We start from the raw sequence: 22,771 nt of genomic DNA, 5'->3' as shown, positions 1-22,771 counted from the left end.
CACAGTCTCGGTGCCTCCCGTGTTTGACGTTTGAGTTCAGCTGGTGACCACATCTGGCAGTGTGCACCCAGCGTAACACGTCATGTTGAATTACTAACAAAAGCAAGCCATTCAGTCCAACCATCCTGTGCTCAGGTTTACCCATCTCGATGTCTGTCGCATCAGTTATTCGCCTTCCCGGTGTGGGCTGTACACATAATACAGCCACAATACCTGGACTATCTCTATCAGAGGGTCAACACTGCAGGAGCACTGCGCGTGGTCAGTGGCGAGGAAACACTGCTTTATCAGACTTGCAATCTTTCAGATGAGATTTAAACCCTGTCCTCATCAGTCACTGCTCAAAGAGGCGCTGTGCAGTTCGGTCAGGTGTCCTAGGACCAATATCTATACTTCAGTTAATGTTACTGGAATCATTTAATTTGTTGTTGTTGGTGGGCTCTTGCTGGGTGGTAATTGGTTGCTATGATTTCTGCATCACAGAGACCACCCTTCCAAAGTACCTGATTGGTTGGCAGGGGCTTTGGGAAGATCTGAGACTGTGGAAGCTGCAATACAAATGCAGGAATTTCTTTCTGTCATCTGTATTGTTATTCAGTCTTGGGTTGGGTGCGTCTCTCTTTTACCCCTACCCACCCCCCTACCCCCATTCTTCCCGCCCCGTTCACGTGAGTGCCTCCCATTTGTACTTTGTAGTTTTTCTCGAAAAGGATGTTGCCAGGAAAGGAGGGTTTGAGCTATAGAGAGAGGTTGAACAGGCGGAGACTGTTTTCCCTGGAGTGTCGGAGGCTGAGGGGTAACCTTATAGTGGTTTATAAAATCATGAGGGGCATTGGATAGGATAAATAGGTAAAGTCTTTTCCCTAGGGTGAGGGAGTCCAGAACTAGAGGGCATAGGTTTAGGGTGAGAGGGGAAAGATATAAAAGAGACCTAAGGGGCAACTTTTTCACACAGAGGGTGGTACGTGTATGGAATGAGCTGCCAGAGGAAGTGGTGGAGGCTGGTACAATTGCAACATTTAAGAGGCATTTGGGTGGGTATATGAATAGGAAGGGTTTGGAGGGATATGGGCCGGGTGCTGGCAGGTGGGACTAGATTGGGTTGGGATATCTAATCGGCATGGATGGGTTGGACTGAAGGGTCTGTTTCAGTGCTGTACATGTCTATGACTCTAAGACATACAGTGTGTTGGCTTATATTGGTAAAAGGATTCCATTTTGGAGCCATGCGGTCATGTTGCAGTTGTACTTGGAGTATTGCATACAATTCTGGTCATCGCATTATAGGAAGGATGTGGAAGCTTTGGAAAAGATTCAGAAGAGGTTTACTAGGATGTTGCCTGGTATGGAGGTAAGGTCTTACGAGGAAAGGCTGAGGGACTTGAGGCTGTTTCTGTTAGAGGGAAGAAGGTTAAGAGGTGACTTGATAGAGACATACAAGATAATCAGAGGGTTAGATCGGGTGGACAGTGAGAGCCTTTTTCCCCAGATGGCGAGCACGAGGGGACGTAGCTTTAAATTGAGGGGTGATAGATAAAGGACAGATGTCAGAGGGAGTTTCTTTACTCAGATAGTAGTCAGGGCGTGGAATGCCCTGCCTGCATCAGTAGTAGACTCGCCAACTTTAAGGGCATTTAAGATCATTGGATAAACATACGGATGATACTGGAATAGTGTAGGATAGCTGGGCTTCTGATTGGTTCCACAGGTCGGCGCAACATCAAGGGCCGAAGGGCGTGTACCGCTCTATGGATCAGTGTGTCAGTAATTCGGTCAGGTTGCTGGAAACTGCTTGCTCCGGGGAGCAGTGAGCCCACACGAAGGGGTCTGAACCCCTCAACAGGAGAGCCGGGCTGCTCATGAATCATGTTCAGAATCCCGGGAAGGAGGGCAGGGATTTAGATCTGGCACTCGCTTCCAGCTCCGCGAGAAACTGAAACTGTCAAGGCCCGGACAGGATTTGGGAACGCTGTGAACTGCATTAGATGGGTAGGGGTGGCACTGCGGATGGATGAGGTGGAGTTCCAATGCAGCCATCCTGATCAAATCAGCTGATTCAAGGCACTGAATGGTATCTGTTTGCCCATAATGTTGCACAGTTATACAGATAGAGAAATAAAGTCTAGTAAACTGTGTGTGGGGTGTATGTTAGGATTGACATTCCTGATGAACAGTGTATGCTCACAAAGTTGATTCTCCTGCTCCTCGGATGCTGCCTCACCTTCTGACTGATGTCCAGTCCTCACTTTCACCGAAGCTAGGATTGTTGCCTTGCATGTGTTGGGTGGTAATTGAGAAACGTGACTTCTGATACCTGACCCATCCTCCATCCCCTCCCTCGGTCTGCAGCTGAAACTCTCACCCGCATCTTGTTTTCAACCTCCCGGAAATCTGCTGCCCCGTATTCTAACTCCCGCTGAAACCTGTGTACACATCACCCCCTCAACTGCCTTCCCCTAAAGTGGCTGACGACAAACTCGATTTTGAAAATTCTCATTCTTTCTTTCACATCCCTCTGCTCTGAAGTACTTGTGTTTCCTCGGGTGTAATCTCTTACACGTCCCAGATTTCCACCGCTCCACACCAGGTGACTGAGACCCTCTGCCTCTGAAATTCGGCCTCTTACCCTGCCCCCCACCTCGGTTGCCCCTCCTTAAAACCTACCTCTTCAACTAAACCGTTGGCTGCCTCTGACGAATATCTCCCACTGTGTCAAATTTTGATCAAACAGCTCGGGACGCTTTGTTATGTTGTGTTAAAAGTGCTAGAGGAATGCAGGGTGTTGTTGTTGCTGGTGCAGTGGTTTCTCGGTGAGGGGTCCCCTTCTGAGGGGAGGGTGGGGGTGTTGTGCGCGGCACGATGGACAGGATTTGCCCGGCACTCACTTGTCTTAAACTCTGCCCGTGCCAGGCTCTGCCACCCAGCACCTCGGTTGCCGGGATCTACTGTGCCATCGTCGCCCTCTTCTTTACCGTGGTCAAGTCCGTCAACTACCGCCTGCATGCCATGTTCGATGAGGGGGAGATCGTGGAGAAGAGGAACCCGCAGCTTGAAGCGGACGGTGCCAAGCTTGAAGAATGCGAGCCAGGAGGTGGCGCAGACAGTACCCTCCGGTGAGTGGGGAGCTGCGGAGAGGGTGGGGGGGAAATCCCAGCCTTTGAGGTGACACCCCTCCTGCTAATGACCTCCTTCCCAGCTCCGTTGGGGGTCAAAGTGCGCGCAGGTCTCCTTTTATTGAGCGGATTGGCCATTCGGGGAAAAGCGGAGGAAGTGAGCTCGCAGCGGCAGCTGCCCAGAGATCGGGTGTGAATGCCTGGGCCTCCCATCTGTGCCCACAGCCCTTAGACTGACTACCCGTGTCCGGGCTGGGCGATCGTACCCATCAGGGAGCCAATTGCAATCTCTGTCGCCCGCCTCCTCCTCCTCCAACCCCCCCCTCAACCTTTAAACCAGGGCGGGCAGTCAATGTGAGCCTACGTCCCACGAGTGAGTTGTTAGAAGAGAGGAGCTAACGGAGGCAATAACCCTTATACTGATTGTATCAGGAGCCCAAAAATACACAGGAGGAGCCCGTTCAACCCATCGTGCCTTTGGTTTCTCTGAGCCAGTCTTCAATTAACCCCACTTTTCCCACAAACCTTCCCGGATTGACCTGCCACATATTTCACCTTAGAGTGTTCATCCCCTTCTCTTTTCGAAGAGTCTGCTTTCACGGCCTGTTCGGGTAGCATCTTCCTGATCAGCGCAGCAAGGTGCTGGTCTTTATCACGGTCTTGATGTGCCGAAGGGCTTTTTTCTATGCTCTAATCTAGGGGGGAAGAAAAACAAGTGACCCCTCACCTACTCCTGTTTTGCCAATTATCTTTAATTGGTGTCCTTCTGGGTAGCATCCCTCCTGGCACTGGGAGCGGTTTCTCCCGAGTCTAACCCTGTCGAAACCCCCTTGTGACTTTGTGGTCCTCTGTCCAAGCTTCTCTGCTCTGGAGATCAGTTCCATTGTCTCCTGTCTCTCCGTGTGGAACAGAGTCCGCGGGGTGGATTTGAGGCACACTGGGGTCTTCAGGTCTCAACGTTGGGTTGCATAGTTCTCAAACGCTCCTCCTCTTCCATCCCACCCCCTCCTACTCCTGTAACTCCCCCCCACAGGGACCCAGGGGGAGGAGTGGAGATGACCGTCTTTCGGAAGAATAACACCACGCCACCCGTGAGATGCAGCTCGCAGCATTCCGTCTTCGGCTTCAACCAAGTGTCGGTGAGTACTTTCATGTGGCGGGGTGGGTGGGGGGCAAGTGTGGCAGAGGAGGGTGTCAGGGACTGTGTCATGGCCGAGGGGCGGGGGCAGCTGTGCTCAGGAGAGGGGGAAGGAGGTGAAGGGGAAACAGAACTGTTTGATGTTCGGCAAGTGACTTCTGCACTGCCGTTCTGTCAACTCCTGCAGTGCTACCAACCCCTGAATGTGGATGTTGTTTTCTTCTGTCTTGTAGGAATTGTTGCCTCACCTGGAAGACAATGGAACCTCTAAAGGTAGGTGGCCCATCCTGTCGGCTCAGTGAGATGGCCGGGCGGTGAAGTGACTGGTCTACTGATGCAGAGTCCCAAATCCCAAGGAATACCCTGGCTCCAAGTCCCGGTCGGCAGGATTTAAATAACACTTGGGATGCTTAGAAAATATCCCGTCCGGTTCAGAGCCATCCTTTTCCAGTCTGACCTCCAGATCCACCCCCACACATGGCCTGGGCCCTCTGACACAAGCCTGCTGCTCCATTTCAGGGGCAGTTAGGGATGGGTAGTAAGTACCAGCCCTGTACGTGACACCCGCACTGACCAAAGAATTTTTTTTTAAAAACAATCTGCCATTCTGCTTCCTTCTCTTGGCGGGGTGGGGTGCATTTCATGAGTTGCCGGATTGTAGCCGATACATTGCCCACCGAAAGGACATAATCGAATTGCGAGTTGGGTTGTGTGGGCATGGGCCAACTCTTGGTTAGTGCCCCATCACCAGATAGTGATCAGCAAAGTTCCCCCGAAACGGCGGGTGTTCGGCTGTTCCCGTGTATCGGTGCGTTGACGTGGATCGTGACGTTGACTTCCGGTTCTGGAAGTTGCTGGCATGCACGGACCTCAGAACCAAAAGCAAAATTGAAGGGAATGCTGGTGACCAGGTACAGAATTCTACCCTGTTCTCAGTGGTACTGAGTCAAGGTTAGAGCGCTGCTGGAAAATCACAGCAGGCCAGGCAGCATCCGAAGAGCAGGAAAATCGACGTTCCGGGCAGGAGCCCTTCATGCTTCCTGATGTCGATTCCCGAAACGTTGATGCTGCCTGACCTGGAGTGCTTTTCCAGCACCACTCTAATCTTGACTCGGATCTCCAGCATCTGCAGCCCTCACTTTCGCCTCTGTGATACTGAGATGAGTTCGCTCCATGCAGACTGAGAGTTTGAAGTGGTGTGTTTTGTGGTGCCTTTACTGCAAATTGTAGGGGCTCTTTTAAGGTTTGGGGGGGAGACGCGGTTGCATTGTCTGAACAGAGCAGTTTTGGCTGTATTTGGACTCTGTTTCTTGTGCGTCAACAGGGATCAGAGACCTGGTCCGTGAACAAGGCAATAAAAATGTAATTGTCACATCAGCTGACAGAGAGTTACTGAAACTGAACATGCTAGATACAGCAGGTGAGTCCTTTTCCTGCCTCTTTGCCACTGTCTAATGCTAGGTTAGTTGGCTTTTGTTGATAGATAGCAAATAAAAGCCACACAAGGGCTAGGCAGTTACCATCTCCTGAGTATCTCTCCTTGATGTTTGACATTGCCATTGGTGAATCCCTCACTAGCCAGCTGAGGGTTAACATTAACCCAGAAACTGAACCAGACCAACTCCTGTCAATACTGGCGTTGTGAGAGCAGCTGGGAATTCTGTGGTGAGGAACTCATCTCCTTCCCGTCGTCTGCAAGGTACACACTGATGGTGTGCTGTCCACTTGCTTGGAGGGATGAGTGCAGCCCTAGCTGTGCTCAGAAAGCTCGATACCATCCAGGGTCAATGACCCTGCTGCCGTGACTCCCAATTCACCATCTTCAGTGTGTAACACTGCCTCCCAGAGTTTGCCCTCTGCACTGCGTGCTACCCCGACCTACATCCGTACCGGCCGTTCCTTCACTGCCGCTGGGTCAAAGTTCTGGAAAATTTGGGCCACAGTGGTTTGCAAAGTCTGCTCACCACCATCACCGTCTCAGGGGGTGGGCAATAAAAAGGTGGCATTATCAGTGGTACTATGGTCCTGTGACTCAGTAAGAAAAATAGTTGTTACCATTAGGCAGCCTGACCAGCCTAGATTCTCCAATCACCTGCCGTATTTGGCATTGCCCATAAAGACACTTGCCAACCTTTACTGACGCACCATAGAAAGTGTTCTGTCCGGATACATCGCGGCTCGGTTCAGCAACTGCTCTGCCCAGGACCGTGAGAAACTCCAGGGAGCTGTGAACACAGCCCAGTCCCATCACACAAACCAGCCTCTGACTTCGCCTACCATTTCCCACTGCATCGGGAAGGCAGTCAACATCATCGAAGACCTCTCCCACCCTCCTCCGTCAGGCAGGAGGGACAAAAGCTTAAACACATGGACCAACAGATTCAAGAACAGCTTCTTCCCCGCTGTTATCAGATCTCTGAATGGACCTTTCAAATTTTAAACCTCACGTTGATCTCGCCCTCTGTGCACCTTCTCTGCAGCCATAACATTGTATTCCTCCCTCTGTTCTATCACCCTGAGGCACTTTGTATGGTATAGTCTACCTGTACTGCATGCAAAACAAAACCTTTCACTGTCCCTAGGTACATGGGACAGTTATAAATCACATCAAATCAAATTGCTACCCTCTCTCTATCTTTCTGTCTCTCCCACATTGAGTGTGAAATAAACCCTATTTGTTTATTCCCTATTCAAATCCACTTACTGGACAAATTCTTCCTCCTGTCTGCCTCATATCATTTTCACCCTTTGCTGAATGTGATAAAGAGCATCAGTTTTCACTGTGTTGGTGCAGGCGATAAATATCAGCAGTAGAACGTCCATAAGAACATGTCTGCTCTTCCATTCATGGCTGTTGGGGTCTCCCACAACCAGCCGAGAGAGCAAACGTTTCAACACTGCTCCTCTGCCAGTACATTTCCCTCTCGGTACCATAGAGTCATAGCGATTTACAGCATGGAAACAGACCTTTCGGTTCAACCCGTCCAGATATGCCAACCCAATCTCATCCCACCTGCCAGCACCCGGCCCATATCCCTCCAAACCCTTCCTATTCATATACCCATCCAAATGCCTTTTAAATGTTGCAATTGTACCAGCCTCCACCACTTCCTCTGGCAGCTCATTCCATACTCATACTGCCCTCTGCATGAAAAAGTTGCCCCTTAGGTCTCTCTTATATCTTTTCCCTCTCACCCTAAACCTATGCCCTCTAGTTCTGGACTCCCAAACCCCAGGGAAAATACTTTGCCTATTTACCCTATCCATGCCCCCTCATGATTGTGTAAACCTCTATAAGGTCACCCCTCACGCCTGAGAATTGGAGTTCAGTCCTCAGGCACGCGGACTTGAACCCAGGGCTGTCTGACTTTGGAGAGAGAGAGAGAGAGAGAGAGAAAGTGTTGCCTGTGAAGCCATGGCTAGTCCCTAATTTATAGAGACACAACTACTTTATCCCAATGTCACAGTGGGAAGGAGACAAAATCAGTGATGAGGCAGATACTTCAATCCTGTGTGCGCGATGTCAATATAAGATTGTCTCCAGTAACTTCAGTGGGGATTTGAGGAAATGTGGAACAAGGAGCAGTGATGGCCTACTGGTATTATCACGGGACGATTAATCCAGAGACCCAAGTAATGTTCTGGGGACCTGGGTTTGAATCCCACCACGGCAGATGGGGTGGAATTCGAATTCAGTAAAACTCAGGAATTAAGAGTTTAATTGTCTATTGTCAGGAAAATCCTATCTGGTTCACTAACGTCCTTTTAGGGAAGGAAACTGCCGTCCCTTACCTGGTCTCTGACTACATGTGACTCCAGACTCCGAGCAATGTGGTTGGCTCTTAACTGGTCATTTAGGGATGCGCAGTTCATGCTGGCCTAGCCTACAACATACCGTGAAGTAATAAAATAAAAAAAAATTATTGTTGATCTGTTGAAGGGGGAAACTGGATGGACAGGAGCAAGGCTTAGAAGGATCGAGTGATGGTGGGGCAGATGATGAAATAGCATCACAGGATGGATGGAACGCACGAGGGCTCTTTGGCTCATTGCGGCTCGATGCTGGCTCTGTGTAGGAGTGACTCCGCCAGCCCCTGGCTTTTCCACACATCGCTCACTAATTCCCTTTCTTCAGATAATTATCCCAATCCCACCTGCATGCAGTGCCTCACTTGAGCCTGCCTCCTGTTCTCCCTCCACCCCCCCAAGCTCCTGGGCAGTTTGTCCCTGACCCTGCCCACTCGCTCAGTCCGCGAAATCAAAAGGTTTCTCACTCTGCCGTCCTTCTGCTTTGCAAACGCAGTGCAGGATGGGGACGGTCTCTCTCTGCTCAGTGTCCAGGCACCTCGTGATTTTGCAGTGCCTCGGTTAAATCCCCTCTTCACCCGCGCTCTCTGTTGGCCATGCCGACTGGTATGGATCAGTGGGGCCTCTGAGCTGTAGATATGACGAGCGAGGGAGCAAGGTCGCTGCCTGACTCAGTGTTTTTATCTCTCATCGTTTCAGATTCACCGGCACTGCATGCCACCAGTGAGGGCCCTCTGCCCTTAGAGACGACCCAGCAGCTGGACACACAGCCTTCGGTGAAGAGACTACCCTCGCTGCCCGTCCAGCAGGTGCTCCCCTCCAGCCGGGGCCTAGCAACGGCCACATCCGCGTCACCCTGCGTCACGGTGGTGCCCGATCTGCGGGTGCACCCCTTGCACCTCGGCCTGTTGGAGCAGCTGGGCGCCTGGCACCCCGGGGAGTCCGAGAGCCTGTGTCACGCCCTGCTGGGCCCCTTGCTGCACGACCGCCCGGTGGGAGACCAGGCAGGGAAGGATGTGGGGGGCAGCGGCAGCGGGCAGGAGGGAGCCCGGGAGCTGCCCCCGCCACCGGAGGACGAGGAGGAGGAGGGCATGCTCCAGGCGATGGGCGCCAAGGCGGCCGGCTCCACCGACAGCTGCTTCAGTGGCACCGACCGGGAGACGCAGAGCACCGTCAGCAGCTACAGGAGCGAGAAGACCAGCTCCACCCGCCTGGAGAGCCCGTCGCTCACCCCGCAGCCGGACCCAGAACCCCCACCGGGGGTCAAGCCAGGCAGCGACACGGACAACCTCTCAGACAGCGAGGCTGTCGCCACCCCGGATGCCGGTCCCTCTGCCGAGGGGGCCCTGCGGTTCGCCTTCACTGGCAGTGAGCGCCTCGCTGGGGCGGGGGACGACCCCTTGAGCTCCTGGCTGAGCGACAAGCTGAGCGCCCCCCAGGCCATAGGCTTGGCCGAGCCTTCCCAGCATGCCCCGCTGCAGGCGGAGAGGGCAGTCCGGCCCAAGGAGCTGAGCCTGCTGGGCCGGGGGCCAGGCCGACGCTCCGGCAGGAGGAAGGGCGCCAGGAGGCACGGTGGCAGCACCGGCAGCTTCGATTACCGGCGGGACTACGCACCGGTCAGGACGGCGCTGGGCGCCAAGGCCTACAGCCAGGGCTTCTTCGAGGACGAGGACTCGAGCGACCAGAGTGACCTGAGCCATGCCTCCAGCCTGCGCTCGCAGCCCAACTACAGCAGCTCCTCCAGCTCCTCCAGTGTCACCTCGCAGTCCTGCTCCTCCCCTGACGCCCAGAGGCCTCCGGGGACCAGGCGGCGCAACGCAGCCCGCTCCGATTCGGAGCCGGGTCCCGCGTCCGCCATCGCCCTGGCACCTCCTCCTCCTCCTCCCCCCTGCGAACCGCCTGCCAGCGCCAAGACCCACGCCCGGATGCTGAGCGTGGGCGGCACCGGGCAGCTGGAGCCCGGCCCGGGCAGCACCCGCACCCTGACCGCCTCCAAGTCTGACCTGGAGGCCCGGGACAGCGAGCAGCGCTGGCGGGAGCGGTTCTCCCGGAGGCTGGAGTCCATTGGCAGCGCCTGGAGCCAGTCGGAGGGGGCAGTCGGCGGAGGTAGGTCACGGGGGATTGGTGATTCCCTGAGTCTGCTGGGAGTGGGGTAGTGGGGGGGGGGGTGGAGACTGCAAACACACACCTGTTTACGATCCTGTCAGAGTGTGATCTCTCTCTGCAGCTCCTCTCACCCGCCATGCACCCCACTTCACTCTCTCTCCCTCCCTCCCTCCACTTGACCTCTTTATTTTCGCCTGTTCTGTCTGATTTCTGTGTAAGTGCCCAGCCCACCCCAGTTCCCTCCTGTTCTTGAAACTCCCATGAGGCTTTGCGAAGAGGCGTCTCTTTCTGTTCTTCCCGCTGTAAGTGCTTGACAAGGCACGTTCCCGTTTCTCAGAATTGGCTGAATAGTCTGATCCCAGAGCTCAGGGCTGCTGGTGTTAGCTGAGGCAGATGGGTTGGTGCGTCACTCTGGATACAGTGCTCACTTGATCTCTCTGGTGATGCTAAGAATGGTTGGCACCTTCACTGATGCTGCTCCTCCATCATAGAAACCCTACAGTGGGGAAACACTTGGCCCATCGAGTCTGCACCAACCCTCTCAACAGTAACCCAACCAGACCGATTCCCCTGCCCTATTACTTTATATTTACCCCTGACTAATGTACCTAACCTGCACATCCCTGGGCACTATGGGGCAATTTAGCACGGCCAATCTACCCTAACCTGCACATCCCTGGGCACTATGGGACATTTTAGCACGGCCAATCCACCCTAACCTGCACATCCCTGGGCACTATGGGACAATTTAGCATGGCCAACCCACCCTAACCTGCACATCCCTGGGCACTATGGGACAATTTAGCACGGCCAATCCACCCTAACCTGCATATCTTTGGAGTGTGGGAGGAAACTGGAGCACCCGGAGGAAACCCATGCAGACACGGTGGGAACTGCAAACTCCACACAGTCTCCTGAGGGTGGGATCGAACCTGGGTCCCTGGCGCCGTGAGGCAGCAGTGCTAACCACTGAGCCATCGTGCTGACCTAAGTATGTGCTGAGGCACGCGATTCCCAAGGGAATGTTGCTTTTTGTTCAGGGTGTCCCTGGAGCGTTTCCTCTGCCATCTTAGTGACGATTACGGAGCAGGGAGTAGAGAGCACTTGCTTCAGAAGTCTTGTAGCAGGCACACGGGCAATATTTGCCATCATTCCCAAATTATGGAATTGCTCCTGTCCTCCAGGCAGCAACAGAGTTTCCCAAAGCGGGGATGGGGTCGAGAGCGCTGGGCCAACCATTGTCACTGTAGAGCTCAGATTGGATCCGAATGGGATGCGGTTTGGGAAGCAGCGGCCTCCAATGTCTGTCAAAGATTGTGATGGTCTTCGTGTTGTCTCAGAGGGAACCCTGTGGGAAATCGTCCTCCGGTCTCGAAGTAGCAGTACGCTGCGCTCTGCTTCCTATCGCTCACCTGTCCTCTATTCGGTGCTGACTCTGTCCCTTTTATTCTCTGGGATTCAGTTTTGCTGATGAGCCTGTAGTTTCAAATTGCTCATACATTTGGTGAAGAGAGAGAGTGGAGAAATCTGGAGGGTCGGCGCTGAGGGAGCTCCGCGCTGTCGGAGGGTCGGCGCTGAGGGAGCTCCGCGCTGTCGGAGGGTCGGCGCTGAGGGAGCTCCGCGCTGTCGGCGCTGAGGGAGCTCCGCGCTGTCGGAGGGTCGGCGCTGAGGGAGCTCCGCGCTGTCGGAGGGTCGGCGCTGTCCACATCAAAAGATTGATGAACCATTGAACTTACTCCAGTGTGTAGTTAAGCACAATCCTATCCATCCTGTGAATGGAGCTTTGGGGGAGGAGGGGATTGTTGAACTGGGTTCAGTTTAAACGCTGCTTGTGACATTGGACTTTGGGTGTGTCCTCCTCCCCTGCCCAGCACCAGCTCCGGAAGAGCCTGGGAGACGGGAACTTACCAGCAGTGTGAAGAGGACACAGGCAATGAGGCGAAGACACAACGCAGGCAGTAATCCAACACCACCTCCCTCCATCATGGGCTCACCGCCAAGGTACCGTAGTCTGTTACAGCATGGTGGGAGGGCTGCTGGATTGTGGGTGGGCTGCTGTTACAGATGCACTCTGGGGGGGAGCGAGTCTATTCAGTAATGCAAGTGTGAAGGGACTGCTATAAGAATTGGCACAATCCTGGGAACACCCCTCACTGGGAGTCCTTGACACACAGGGACAACATAGAGTTAGATACTGAGTATAACTACCGTATGGTAAGCAACAAGAGTAGGCTACTTGACCCTTCACAACTGCTTCATCATTCATTAAAATCACAGCTGATCTGATTTTAACCTCAAATCTATGCTTCCTGCATATTCCCAATAATGGTTCATCCCCTTGGTCATCAAGAATCTATCTACCTCGGCCTTGAAAATATTTACAGCTCCCTCTACTCTTTTAAAACTGAAAGCAAATCTCCCTTTACTCTCTCAAATGAAAATTAAAGATCCTGCCACACTATTGCCACTTAACACTCCCAGGACATGAACAATATAGAACATTCCAGCACAGTACAGGCCCTTTGGCCCTCGATGTTGTGCTGACCTGTGAAACCAATCTGAAGCCCATCTAACCTACACCATTTTCATCTGTATGTTTATCCAATGACCATTTAAATGCCCTTAATGTTGGCGAGTCTACTACTGTTGCAGACAGTGCGTTTCACACCTCTACTACTCTCTGAGTAAAGAAACTACCTCTGACATCTGTCCTATATCTATCACCCCTCAATTTAAAGTTATGTCCCCTCATGCTAGCCATCATCATCTGAGGAAAAAGGCTACCCTATCTAATCGTCTTCTGTCTCTATCAAGTCACCTCTTTACCTTCTTCCTTTTAATGAAAACAGCCTCGCGTCCCTCAGCCTTTCCTTGTAAGACCTTCCCTCCATACCAGGCAACCTCCTAGTAAATCTCCTCTGAACCCTTTCCAATGCTTCCACATCCTCCCTATAATGCGGTGACCAGAACTGTACACGGTACTCCAAGTGTGGCCACACCAGACTTTAGTATAGCTGCCACATGACCTCATGGCTCCAAAATTCAATCCCTCTCCCAATAAAAGACATATCGTAGCCTATCAATCTGGGTGGCAACTTTCAGGGATCTATGCACATAGACACCAAGATCTCTCTGCTCATCTACACTACCAAGAATCTTATCATTAGCCCAGTGCTCCTGTTACTCCTTCTAAAGTGAATCACCTCACACTTTTCCACATTAAATTGCATTTGCCACCTTGCAGCCCAGCTCTGCAGCTTATCTATGTTCCACTGTAACCTGCAACATTCTTCCACACTATCCACAACTCCGCCGACCTTAGTGTCATCTGCAAATTTACTAACCCATCCTTCTACACCCTCATCCAGGTCTTTTATAAAAATGACAAACAGCAGTGGCCCCAAAACGTATCCTTGCGGTACACCACTAGTAACTGAACTCCAGGATGAACATTTCCCATCAGCCATCACCCTCTGTCTTCTTTCAGCTAACCAATTTCTGATCCGAGCCACTAAATCACACTCAATCCCATGCCTCCGTATATTGTACAATAGGCTACCGTGGGGAACCTTATCAAACACTTTACTGAAATCCATATGCACCACATCCACCACTTTACCCTCATCCATCTGTTCGGTCACCTTCTCAAAGAGTTCAATAAGGTTTGTGAGGCACGACCTATCTTTCATGAAACCGTGTTGACTAATCAAATTATTCCTGTCTAGATGATTGTAAATACCATCTCTTATAATCCTTTGCAACACCTTACCCACAACCGGAGTAAGGCTCACTGGTCTATAATTCCCAGGGCTGTCTCTACTCCCCTTCCTGTACAAGGGGACAACATTTGCTATCCTCCAGTCTTCTGGTACTGCTCTTGCAGACAATGACGCCATAAAGGTCAAAGCCAAAGGCTCGGCAGTCTCCTCCCTAGCTTCCCAGAGAATCCTAGGATAAATCCCATTTGGCCCAGGGGACTTTTCTCTTTCCGCACTTTCCAGAATTGCTAACATCTTCTCCTTATGAACCTCAATCCCCTAATAGCCCGTATCTCAGTCTTCTCCTTGACAACATTGTCTTTTCCCTGTGTGAATACTGACGAAAAATATTCGTTTAGCACCTCTCCCATCTCTTCGGACTGTACGCACAACTTCCTGGAACTGTCCTTAACAGGCCATAATCGTACTCTAGTCATTCTTTTATTCCAGACATACCGGAAGAAAGCTTTAGGGTTTTCCTTGATCCTACCTGTCAAAAGACTTTGCATGTTCCCTCATGGCTCCTCTTAGCTCTCTCTTTCGGCCCTTCCTGGCTAACCTGTAACTCTCAACTGCCCTAACTGAGCCTTCACACCTCATCTTTACATAAGCCTCCTTCTTCCTTTCGACAAGGGATGCAACCTCTTCCATAAACCGTGGTTCCCTCACTCGGCCACCTCCTCCCTGCCTGACAGGTACGTACTTATCAAGGAGATGCTGTAGCTGTTCCTTGAACAAGCTCCACATTTCAATGGTGCCCGTCCCCTGCATGGTCTTAGATAGAGAGTAAATCTGTCTCTGTGCTTTTAAAATGGAAGTAAAGCTGCCACATTTACATTGTCCCCATCAAAGAGCCTCAGGGCAGATCCAGCATGGGATTGTGTATAGCATAAAGCTCCCACATCTGTGTTGTCATGTCGGAGAGTTTTGGCCCTCTCTTGTCCTTTTGTCTCATAGCCATACAGCCTGGAAATAAACAGTTTGATCCAACCAGTCCAGGCTGACCATAATCCCAAACTGAACTAGTCCCACCTGCCTGCTCCTGGCCTATATCCCCTCCAAGCCCTTTCCTATTTATGAGCTTATTCCAAATGTCTTTTCAAAGTTGTAACTGTACCCGCATTCACCACTTCCTCTGGCGGTTCATTCCACACACAAACCACTCTGTGTTTAAAAAAAGAAAAGTTATCCCTCATGCCCTTTTTTAAGTCTATCTGCTCTCACCTTAAAAATATGCCCTCTAGTTTTTGAGGTCCTTGCCATTCACCTTATTTAATTAACCTCATTAAAGTCACCCCTCAATCTCCTAGTCTCCAGTGAAAAAAAAAAGTCCCAGCCAATCCAGTCTATTTTTATAACTCAAACCTTACATTCCTGTCAACATCCTGGTAAATCTTTACTGACCCCTCTCCAGGTTAATAATATCCTTCCTATAGCAGGGTGACCAGAACTGCACCCATTATTCCAGAAGAGGCCTCACCAATGTCCTGTACGACCTCAACATTACGTCCCAACTCCTGTACTCAAAGGACTGAGCAATGAGGGCAAGCGTGCTAGATGCCTTCCTTACTTCAAAGAATTATGTCCCTGAGCCCTTAGGTCTCTCTGTTCTCCAACTCTACCCAGGGCCCTCCCATTAATTGTGTTCTCTGCAACTATCTGCATGGGATTGCTGTGAACTGTTGTACTCTGTGGAGGCTTGAACTTTGGGCCCAGACCCACAGATGTGAACCTGCCCTTCATTCTGTATCCTGGCTGACTGGGGAGAATGTGGGTGACTCTGTAACTGCACAGTCCATCACCAGTGCTTCACATTTAAAATCCTCCGTCTTGTTTCCAAAGCTGTCCGTGCTTTGCGTCTCTCCCATTCACCGTGACCTCTTTGCAGTCCAACGGACCCTTTGTGGTTGATGTTGCTCCAATTCTGGCAAACGGTGAATCTCTGAATTACTGTACCCTTGACAGCGGTGCTTTCAGCTTCCTAGACATTAACATCCCCTCCGAAACCCCCTGCTGATATTTAACACACGCCTTCCAACCAATCCCTTTGCCCAAGCTTGATCACTTGACCTGATGTTTCAGCATATAACTCCATTTTAGAATACTTTGTATAATTCTGGTCGCCCTGCTATAAGAAGGATGTTGTTAAACTAGAAAAGATTTGGCACGATGGCTCAGTGGTTAGCCCTGCTGCCTTACAGCTCAAGGGACCCAGATTTGATTCCACCCTCAGTCGACTGTTTGTGTGGAGTGCACATTCTTCCCATTATCTGCCTGGGATTTCCTTCAGGTGCTCCACTTTCTTTTTAGATTATATTCTCTACAGTGTGGAAACAGGCCCTTCGGCCCAACAAGTCCACACTGACCCTCTGAAAGAGTAACCCACCCAGACCCATTCCCCTCTGACTAATGCACCTAGCACTATGGGACAATTTAGAGTGGCCAATTCACCCATCCTGCAAATCTTTGTTTCCTCCCACAGTTCAAAGATGTGCAGGTTAGGGTGGATTGGCCATGGTGTCCAATGATGTGGTGGCTTAACCTTGGGAAGTGCAGGGTTACAGGGATAGGGTCTGGGTGGGATGCTTTTGGAGAGCTGGTGTAGACCAGATGGGCCGAATAGTCTGCTTCCACACTGTAGGGCTTCTATTACACATTTTTTAAAAAAAATTTACAAGTATGTTGCTGGGAGTGGATGGTTTTAGATTAGATTAGATTAGATTACTTACAGTGTGGAAACAGGCCCTTCGGCCCAACAAGTACACACCAACCCGCCGAAGCGCAACCCACCCATTCCCCTACATTTACCCCTTTACCTAACACTACGGGCAATTTAGCATGGCCAATTCACCTGACCTGCACATCTTTGGACTGTGGGAGGAAACCGGAGCACCCGGAGGAAACCCACGCAGACACGGGGAGAATGTGCAAACTCCACACAGTCAGTCGCCTGAGGCGGGAATTGAACCCGGGTCTCTGGCGCTGTGAGGCAGCAGTGCTAACCACTGTGCCACCGTGCCGCCCTAGTCATTAGGAGAGGCTAGATAGACCAGAACCTTATTCCTCAGGACATCACAGGCTGAGGGCTGACCCTATAGAGGTTTATAAAAACATGAGCTAGAAGGCACAGGTTTAAGGTGAGAGGTGTAAGATTTAAAATGGAACTAAGAGACAACTTTTTCACGCAGAGAGTGGTGCATGTCTGGAATGAGGATGTGGTGGAGGATGGTACAATGACAACATTTAAAAGGCATCTGGATGGGGGACATGAACGGGAAGGGTTTAGAGGGATACGGGCCAAATGGGAGTAGATGAATTTAAGGTAGTTGGTCATCATGGACGGGTTTGGACCGAAGGGTTGGTTTCCGTCCTCTGTGACGTTCTGCTAAAACCCCTGGGAAATGTCTCTGATGGGAGATGCTGTCTGTTCGCCGGTTTAATGTTGGGTTGAATTCTCCGTGCAGCCTGCAGGACATCCAGAGGAACCGGACGGCGTCACAGTCACGGACACATGCACTCCCTGCTGCCCTGCACTTTGCCAGCTCGCTGCTGCTCTCTCGGGGCCCTGTGCACGAGGCTTCCAACTTCGACGACACCTCAGACGGAGCAGTTCACTACTTCTATGACGAAGCCGGTAGGTGCTGGCCCGTCTCTCGTGGCTTTTTATTCCCGATCTGCTTTTACGGTACCTGAGAATTGTAAGTGCAGTACACGTTGACTTACTTTTTGATATAAGAGTCACTACGTGGCAGTTTACTCCAGGACCCCTGACTAGGGATGGGGGTTAAATGTATTGGGTTAACGAGTATACAACACAATCTACAGCTTAGAAATGCACCATTTAATCGAATAGGTCTATGTGGGGATTGGTGTACCATACCGAGTACCTCCCAACACCTCTTCAATGCACCTATCAACCTGTCCATTCCTTCCTCTGTTGTGTGTTTATCCATCTTTCCCTTAAATGGATCTATACTGCTCACACCAACCTGGGGTAGTGAGTTCCACATTCTCACCACTGTGTGAACAGGTTACTCCCAGATTGGCCGCCCTGCTATCGCAAGGATATCATTAAGCTGGAGAGGGTTCAGAAGAGTTTGCCCAGGATGTTGACCAGGAATGGAGGGTTTGAATTATAAGGAGAATGTGTTGAAGTGTTCCCTGAAGTGTTGAAGGTTGAGGGCTGACTTTGTAGAGACTTACAAAACCATGATGGGGATAGGTAAGGTGTCTTTTCTCTAGGCTGGGGGATTTCCAGATTGGGGGGTATATTTTTAAAGTGACAGGAGAAAGATTTATAAAGGACATGGGGACAATTTGTTTTATGTAGGATGGTTCATGTGTGGAACGAACTTCCAGAGGAAGTGGTGGATTGTGGGTACAGTTAGAATGTTCAAAGGACATTTGGATAAGGACATGAATAGGAAGGGTTTGGAGGGATAAGGCAGGTGGGACTAGTTTGGTTTGGGATTATGGTCAGCATGGACTGGTTGAGCTGAAGGGTCTGTTCCCCTGCTGTGTGGCTGTATGACTATAATCATTCAGTGACTGTTTGCATCACTGACTGTCAGTCTTGGTCTCCCTCAAAAACCCAACAATTTCTCCAATTCTAGCCCAATGCTTCCCAACCTTGTGCACTCTCCCTCTCTGACTCCAAAGACCCCTCAGTGAGGGTTAACAGAGTGGAAGAGAAGGGAGCAAGACCTTTGGGGGGAGAAATTGCTTCAAAATACAAGCCTAAAATTTCAGCCTCTGACCTTCTTTTGGGCTCCTAACTCCCTCTTTGGGAAGCATTGTTTTGAAATCTATCAGGTCAGCTCCCTGCCTGCGCTTCCCCAGGGGTAAAAAGCCTGAGTCCGTTCAGTATCTCCTGATAGCCGCTCGGTTCGGGAATGATCATGTTAACCCTTTCTCCTGGCTCAGTTTTTTCACGTACTTACCTTAGTCCAACTGAGGCCGAGCAAGTGCTGCCCAAGGGCCAGTCAAGAAGATTGTGACATCTTCTTTATGTTGAACAGCCTGTTGCCTCTTGGTGAGTGGACTCTGCGCTCAAAAGACAGCAGTTTGGATGTGGCGGTGGCGGGTTGTTGCTGTTGCGTGTGGGGGCTGTGCTCACATCCGGCACAAGGTTGGGGAATGGTGGAGAATGTGGTGACTTCGTCAGAGGATTGTCCTGACTCGGTGAGGCAGTGCACCAGTAATTACACCCCACTGTTCCTGGAGTCGTCACAAATGTGAATTCATATAACCCACTGAATAGTCCAATTTTACCTGTCTAATTCAGGTTAAAAGAATGTGCCACACCAGGAGTTTTATCTTCTGAAGAAAATCGCTATTTATTGTCATCAGATTGTTTTTAATCACCTGGTGGGGGGGCATGGTGGCTCAGTGGTTAGCACTGCTGCCTCACAGCACCAGGGACCTGGGTTCAAACTCCCTCTGTTTGTGTACAATTTGCATGATCTCCCCATGTCTGTGTGGGGTTTCCTCCGGGTGCTCCAATTTCCTCCCACACTCCAAAGATGGTCTGTGGGAGGACTGTGGGATGGACTGTGAGATGGTTAAGGTGGAATGGCTAAATTACCCATAGTTTCCAGGGATGTGTAGGCTTAGCTGGATTAGCCATGGGAAATGCAGGGTTACAGTGATTGGGTAGGGGGAGTGGATCAGGATGGGTCAATGTGGATTCGATGGGCCAAATGTCCTGTTTCCACACTGGAGGGATCCTGTGATTCAATAGCAGGTGAGTGAAGTGAATGACTAACTTCTAAGCCTGTAATATAAGCTAACCCCCTTTGTAAAATTCCCTTACATAAACAAACAAGCACGCGTGTTGTATATAGTTTCCTTGGCTTAAAGCAGTGTCCTTTCCCAATTTCCCACGTCCACAGTCCAGAAACGAAACGGGTGGTCTTTCCGAGATGCATGCTGGGTGAATTCCCAATTATTAAAACACTTCTCTCCTCATATTTAAGTCTGCATATACATGCTGGTGAGGTGAAGGCAGCAATTTGAGAGGTACCATGGCAGATGATCGCATTAAGACAGGTCTGCCATGATTGAGTTGAATTGTGGGGCGGGTAGTGAATTGGAGAGGCTGAATGGCCTCCGTTTATTGCTATAGAAAGATACAGCTGGCTTTAGAGCTGTGTCCCTATAAACAAACGCTGGGGCTGTCCCTCTATCTTACTGAGCCACTGATCCTTTGCACTGTTAGTCACAATTTACTGACCGCTGTTCCCCCTTCCTGTCCTCCTGTTGCAGGCGTCCGCAGGTCCTACACCTTTGGCCCGACGGGTGGTGGCTACGAGAATCCAGTGGGCCAGCAAGTGAGCCTGGAGCATATCTCCAACAACGCATGGCAAGTTACACACCGTCTCCTGTGTCCTCCTCCAACATCCCCCACTCAAACCTCCTGTTTCCTGCCACTGTGCCTTGTCCTCAGGAGGTCCTGGAGGATTTCCTGACTGAGGCGCTGTGTTTCAGCCCCTCACGTGTGTGGGCGATTCAGCCCCTCAAGCCTGCTGGGCCGTTGGATTCGGGTGTAACTGATCTGGCTGTGATCCCAGCTCACGTCCTTGGCCATTGCCCAGTCTGCCCTTTGCTTCTTGGCTGACGAGGGGGTAACACCTGTCTCTGTCATAAGTGTGTTCCGCTCACCTCTCTGTTGAAACCCCAATGGACCCAACTTGTCCCATGAGGTGACCTTCCTGCTGTTTCCAACTGCCTCCTTCCCCCAGATATCAGTTGCAGATGCACAGCAGGATCCCACAGCATGGGGGCAGTTCCAGCAGCAGAACTGCTGGCCCTGGGCTCTGCGAGAAAACTCCCTCTCCCCTCCTCCGACAGTTGTGGGATATTTGAAGCTTCAGATGGACACGGGCTCTGTTCAAAGTTCCATCTGACTTGCGGCACCACCAACCCTAGCCCGACGGCCTAGTGACGTTACCGGTGGCCTGTTAATCCAGAGGCCCAGGTGGTGTTCTTAAGGACTCGGGTTCGAATCCCGCCACGGCCAATGTGGAATTTGAATTCAGTAAAAATCTGGAATTAAGAATCTAATGATGACCACGAATCAGTTATCGATTGTCAGGGAGAAACTCATCTGGTCCACTGATGTCCTTTAGGGAAGGAAGCTGTCATCCTTTACCTGGTCTGGGCCTACATGTGACTCCAGACCCACAGCGATGCGGTTGACGCCTAACTGCCCCCCTCTTGGATGGACGGTAAATGCCAGCTCAGCCAAGGACACTGTCACCTGGTGAATGAATGAACGACAGCCCGCCCCCACCCCTCCAACATTTTGACACCATTCATATTCCAGAAATCTGCAGAGTATTAACTGCGATTCCTCTTTTCTGTGCGGTCCAGGGATCATCAGTCCCACTCTTCCAGCTTCACCTCTGCCGACGCTCCAGAGGGAATGCCAGCGCTGTCGCTCCTCCAGCCCCGGCCTGTGGTACTCCAGGGAATGCAGGTCCGTAACGTGCCGTTGGAGATTCCTGAGGTAACTGAGGTTCACTGCAGATTAAAAGTAGCCTCTTTCACATTGCTTTCCTCCTTTGTGTGTCGCAGCGTGATGTGTTGACCTTCTGTGTTTCCGTGTTTTGTGAGCTGGATAGGTTATTTGACTGCAGTGGGCGTTACGCCATGGTATAGATAGTCTCTCCCTTCCACCTTCCTGGTGATCACGTGCTGGCCCCTAGGTAAGGCAAGGACGGTAGCATGTTATTGTGGCAAATGGAGCAACAGTCCCTTTGATCTCCTGCACTTTCCAGTTCAACATAAAGTTGCCGGACGCTGGAGGTCTTGGCATTCCTGAGCAACGTGGCCATCCATCACAGGAGAACGGGAGGGGACCCCGACAACGCCTTCCTCCTGTTCTGCCATTCGGTTTGATCAGAATCTGAATTCCATCCACACGCCTCTGTTCAATAACTCTCAACTTGTCGTCGGGCGAGGCTATTATTTTGTTGAATCTGGGTTCAAATTTTCGGTTGATGGCCACCCCTAGTCACAACGGTGTTTAGGGTGGAGTTTGTGGCAGGTGGGTGGGCCAGTATTCATCGCCCCTTGAGAAGACAGAGAAGTGCTTTCTGACCATACCCCTGCCTCTAACAATTAGGTCACTGCCTCCACTCAACCATGCGCCCATTTTGACTCTCCTCACCAGAGGGGAAATCGCTTCCCCTTTCTCGACCTCTTAAACCTCCGTGTACCTGAGAATCCACGGTCAGTAACGCAACCCCAGTGCAGCTCAGTCGCCTGCTGTCAGATTGAGTGGAGGAGCGTGGCTGGATGTCTCTCTCCCGTTTCCATTTCATCCCAGGATAAATCGCTAAGCACAGACAGCAGCATGTCAAATAATCTCTGCTCCTTGTTTGTTTTTCTTTCTTTCTTGTTTTTTTCTTTATTTTGGGGGAAAAAAATAATTCCCAGTTGGATTTTCTGGATCAGGAATCTCTCCACGAGTCCCAGGAAAACACACTCATGATTGAAGAAAAGAGCAGGAACAAGCAGTACTACAAATTCTGGCTGCTGCCCTGGAAGTGGATGCGAATTCGTTACGACAGACTGGCACTGCAGGCTTTGTTGGACAGGTTTGGTGGGAAAGGGAGGGGAATCGCGATCTGTCCTGAGTGCCTTTGAAACATATAGAACATAGAAAAGTACAGCACAGAACAGGCCCTTTGGCCCACGATGTTGTGCTGAGATTTACTCCTAATGTAAAATGTAGTAACAACCTACACACCCCTCAACTCTCTGCTCTCCATGTGCATGTCCAGTAGTCACTTAAATGTCCCCAATGACTCTGCTTCCACCACCACCACTGGCAACGCATTCCATGC

The 22,771-nt window shown here is 51.1% G+C and overlaps 1 protein-coding gene across 4 annotated transcripts in view; it reads left to right on the top strand.

Annotated features, from left to right (window-relative positions):
• LOC140457067 (pecanex-like protein 3) overlaps window positions 1–22,771 on the top strand; it is a 69,459-nt gene that overhangs the window by 3,479 nt on the left and 43,209 nt on the right. For 3 of the 4 annotated variants that reach the window (XM_072551030.1, XM_072551032.1, XM_072551029.1), the window contains exons 2-11: window positions 2,911–3,113; window positions 4,147–4,252; window positions 4,485–4,524; window positions 5,576–5,671; window positions 8,758–10,164; window positions 12,036–12,165; window positions 17,387–17,556; window positions 20,187–20,283; window positions 21,294–21,429; window positions 22,362–22,522. In XM_072551030.1, the coding sequence (XP_072407131.1) occupies window positions 2,911–3,113; window positions 4,147–4,252; window positions 4,485–4,524; window positions 5,576–5,671; window positions 8,758–10,164; window positions 12,036–12,165; window positions 17,387–17,556; window positions 20,187–20,283; window positions 21,294–21,429; window positions 22,362–22,522 (2,546 nt within the window). The remainder of the gene's footprint in view (window positions 1–2,910; window positions 3,114–4,146; window positions 4,253–4,484; window positions 4,525–5,575; window positions 5,672–8,757; window positions 10,165–12,035; window positions 12,166–17,386; window positions 17,557–20,186; window positions 20,284–21,293; window positions 21,430–22,361; window positions 22,523–22,771) is intronic. The other variant, XM_072551031.1, reaches the window with a different exon arrangement.

The sequence above is a fragment of the Chiloscyllium punctatum genome, chromosome 31 (genome assembly GCF_047496795.1).
Source record: "Chiloscyllium punctatum isolate Juve2018m chromosome 31, sChiPun1.3, whole genome shotgun sequence".
NCBI classification, from domain to species: Eukaryota; Metazoa; Chordata; class Chondrichthyes; order Orectolobiformes; family Hemiscylliidae; genus Chiloscyllium; species Chiloscyllium punctatum.
The sequence above is the reverse complement of the archived record's forward strand: the minus strand, read 5'-3'. Positions and strand labels throughout refer to the sequence as shown.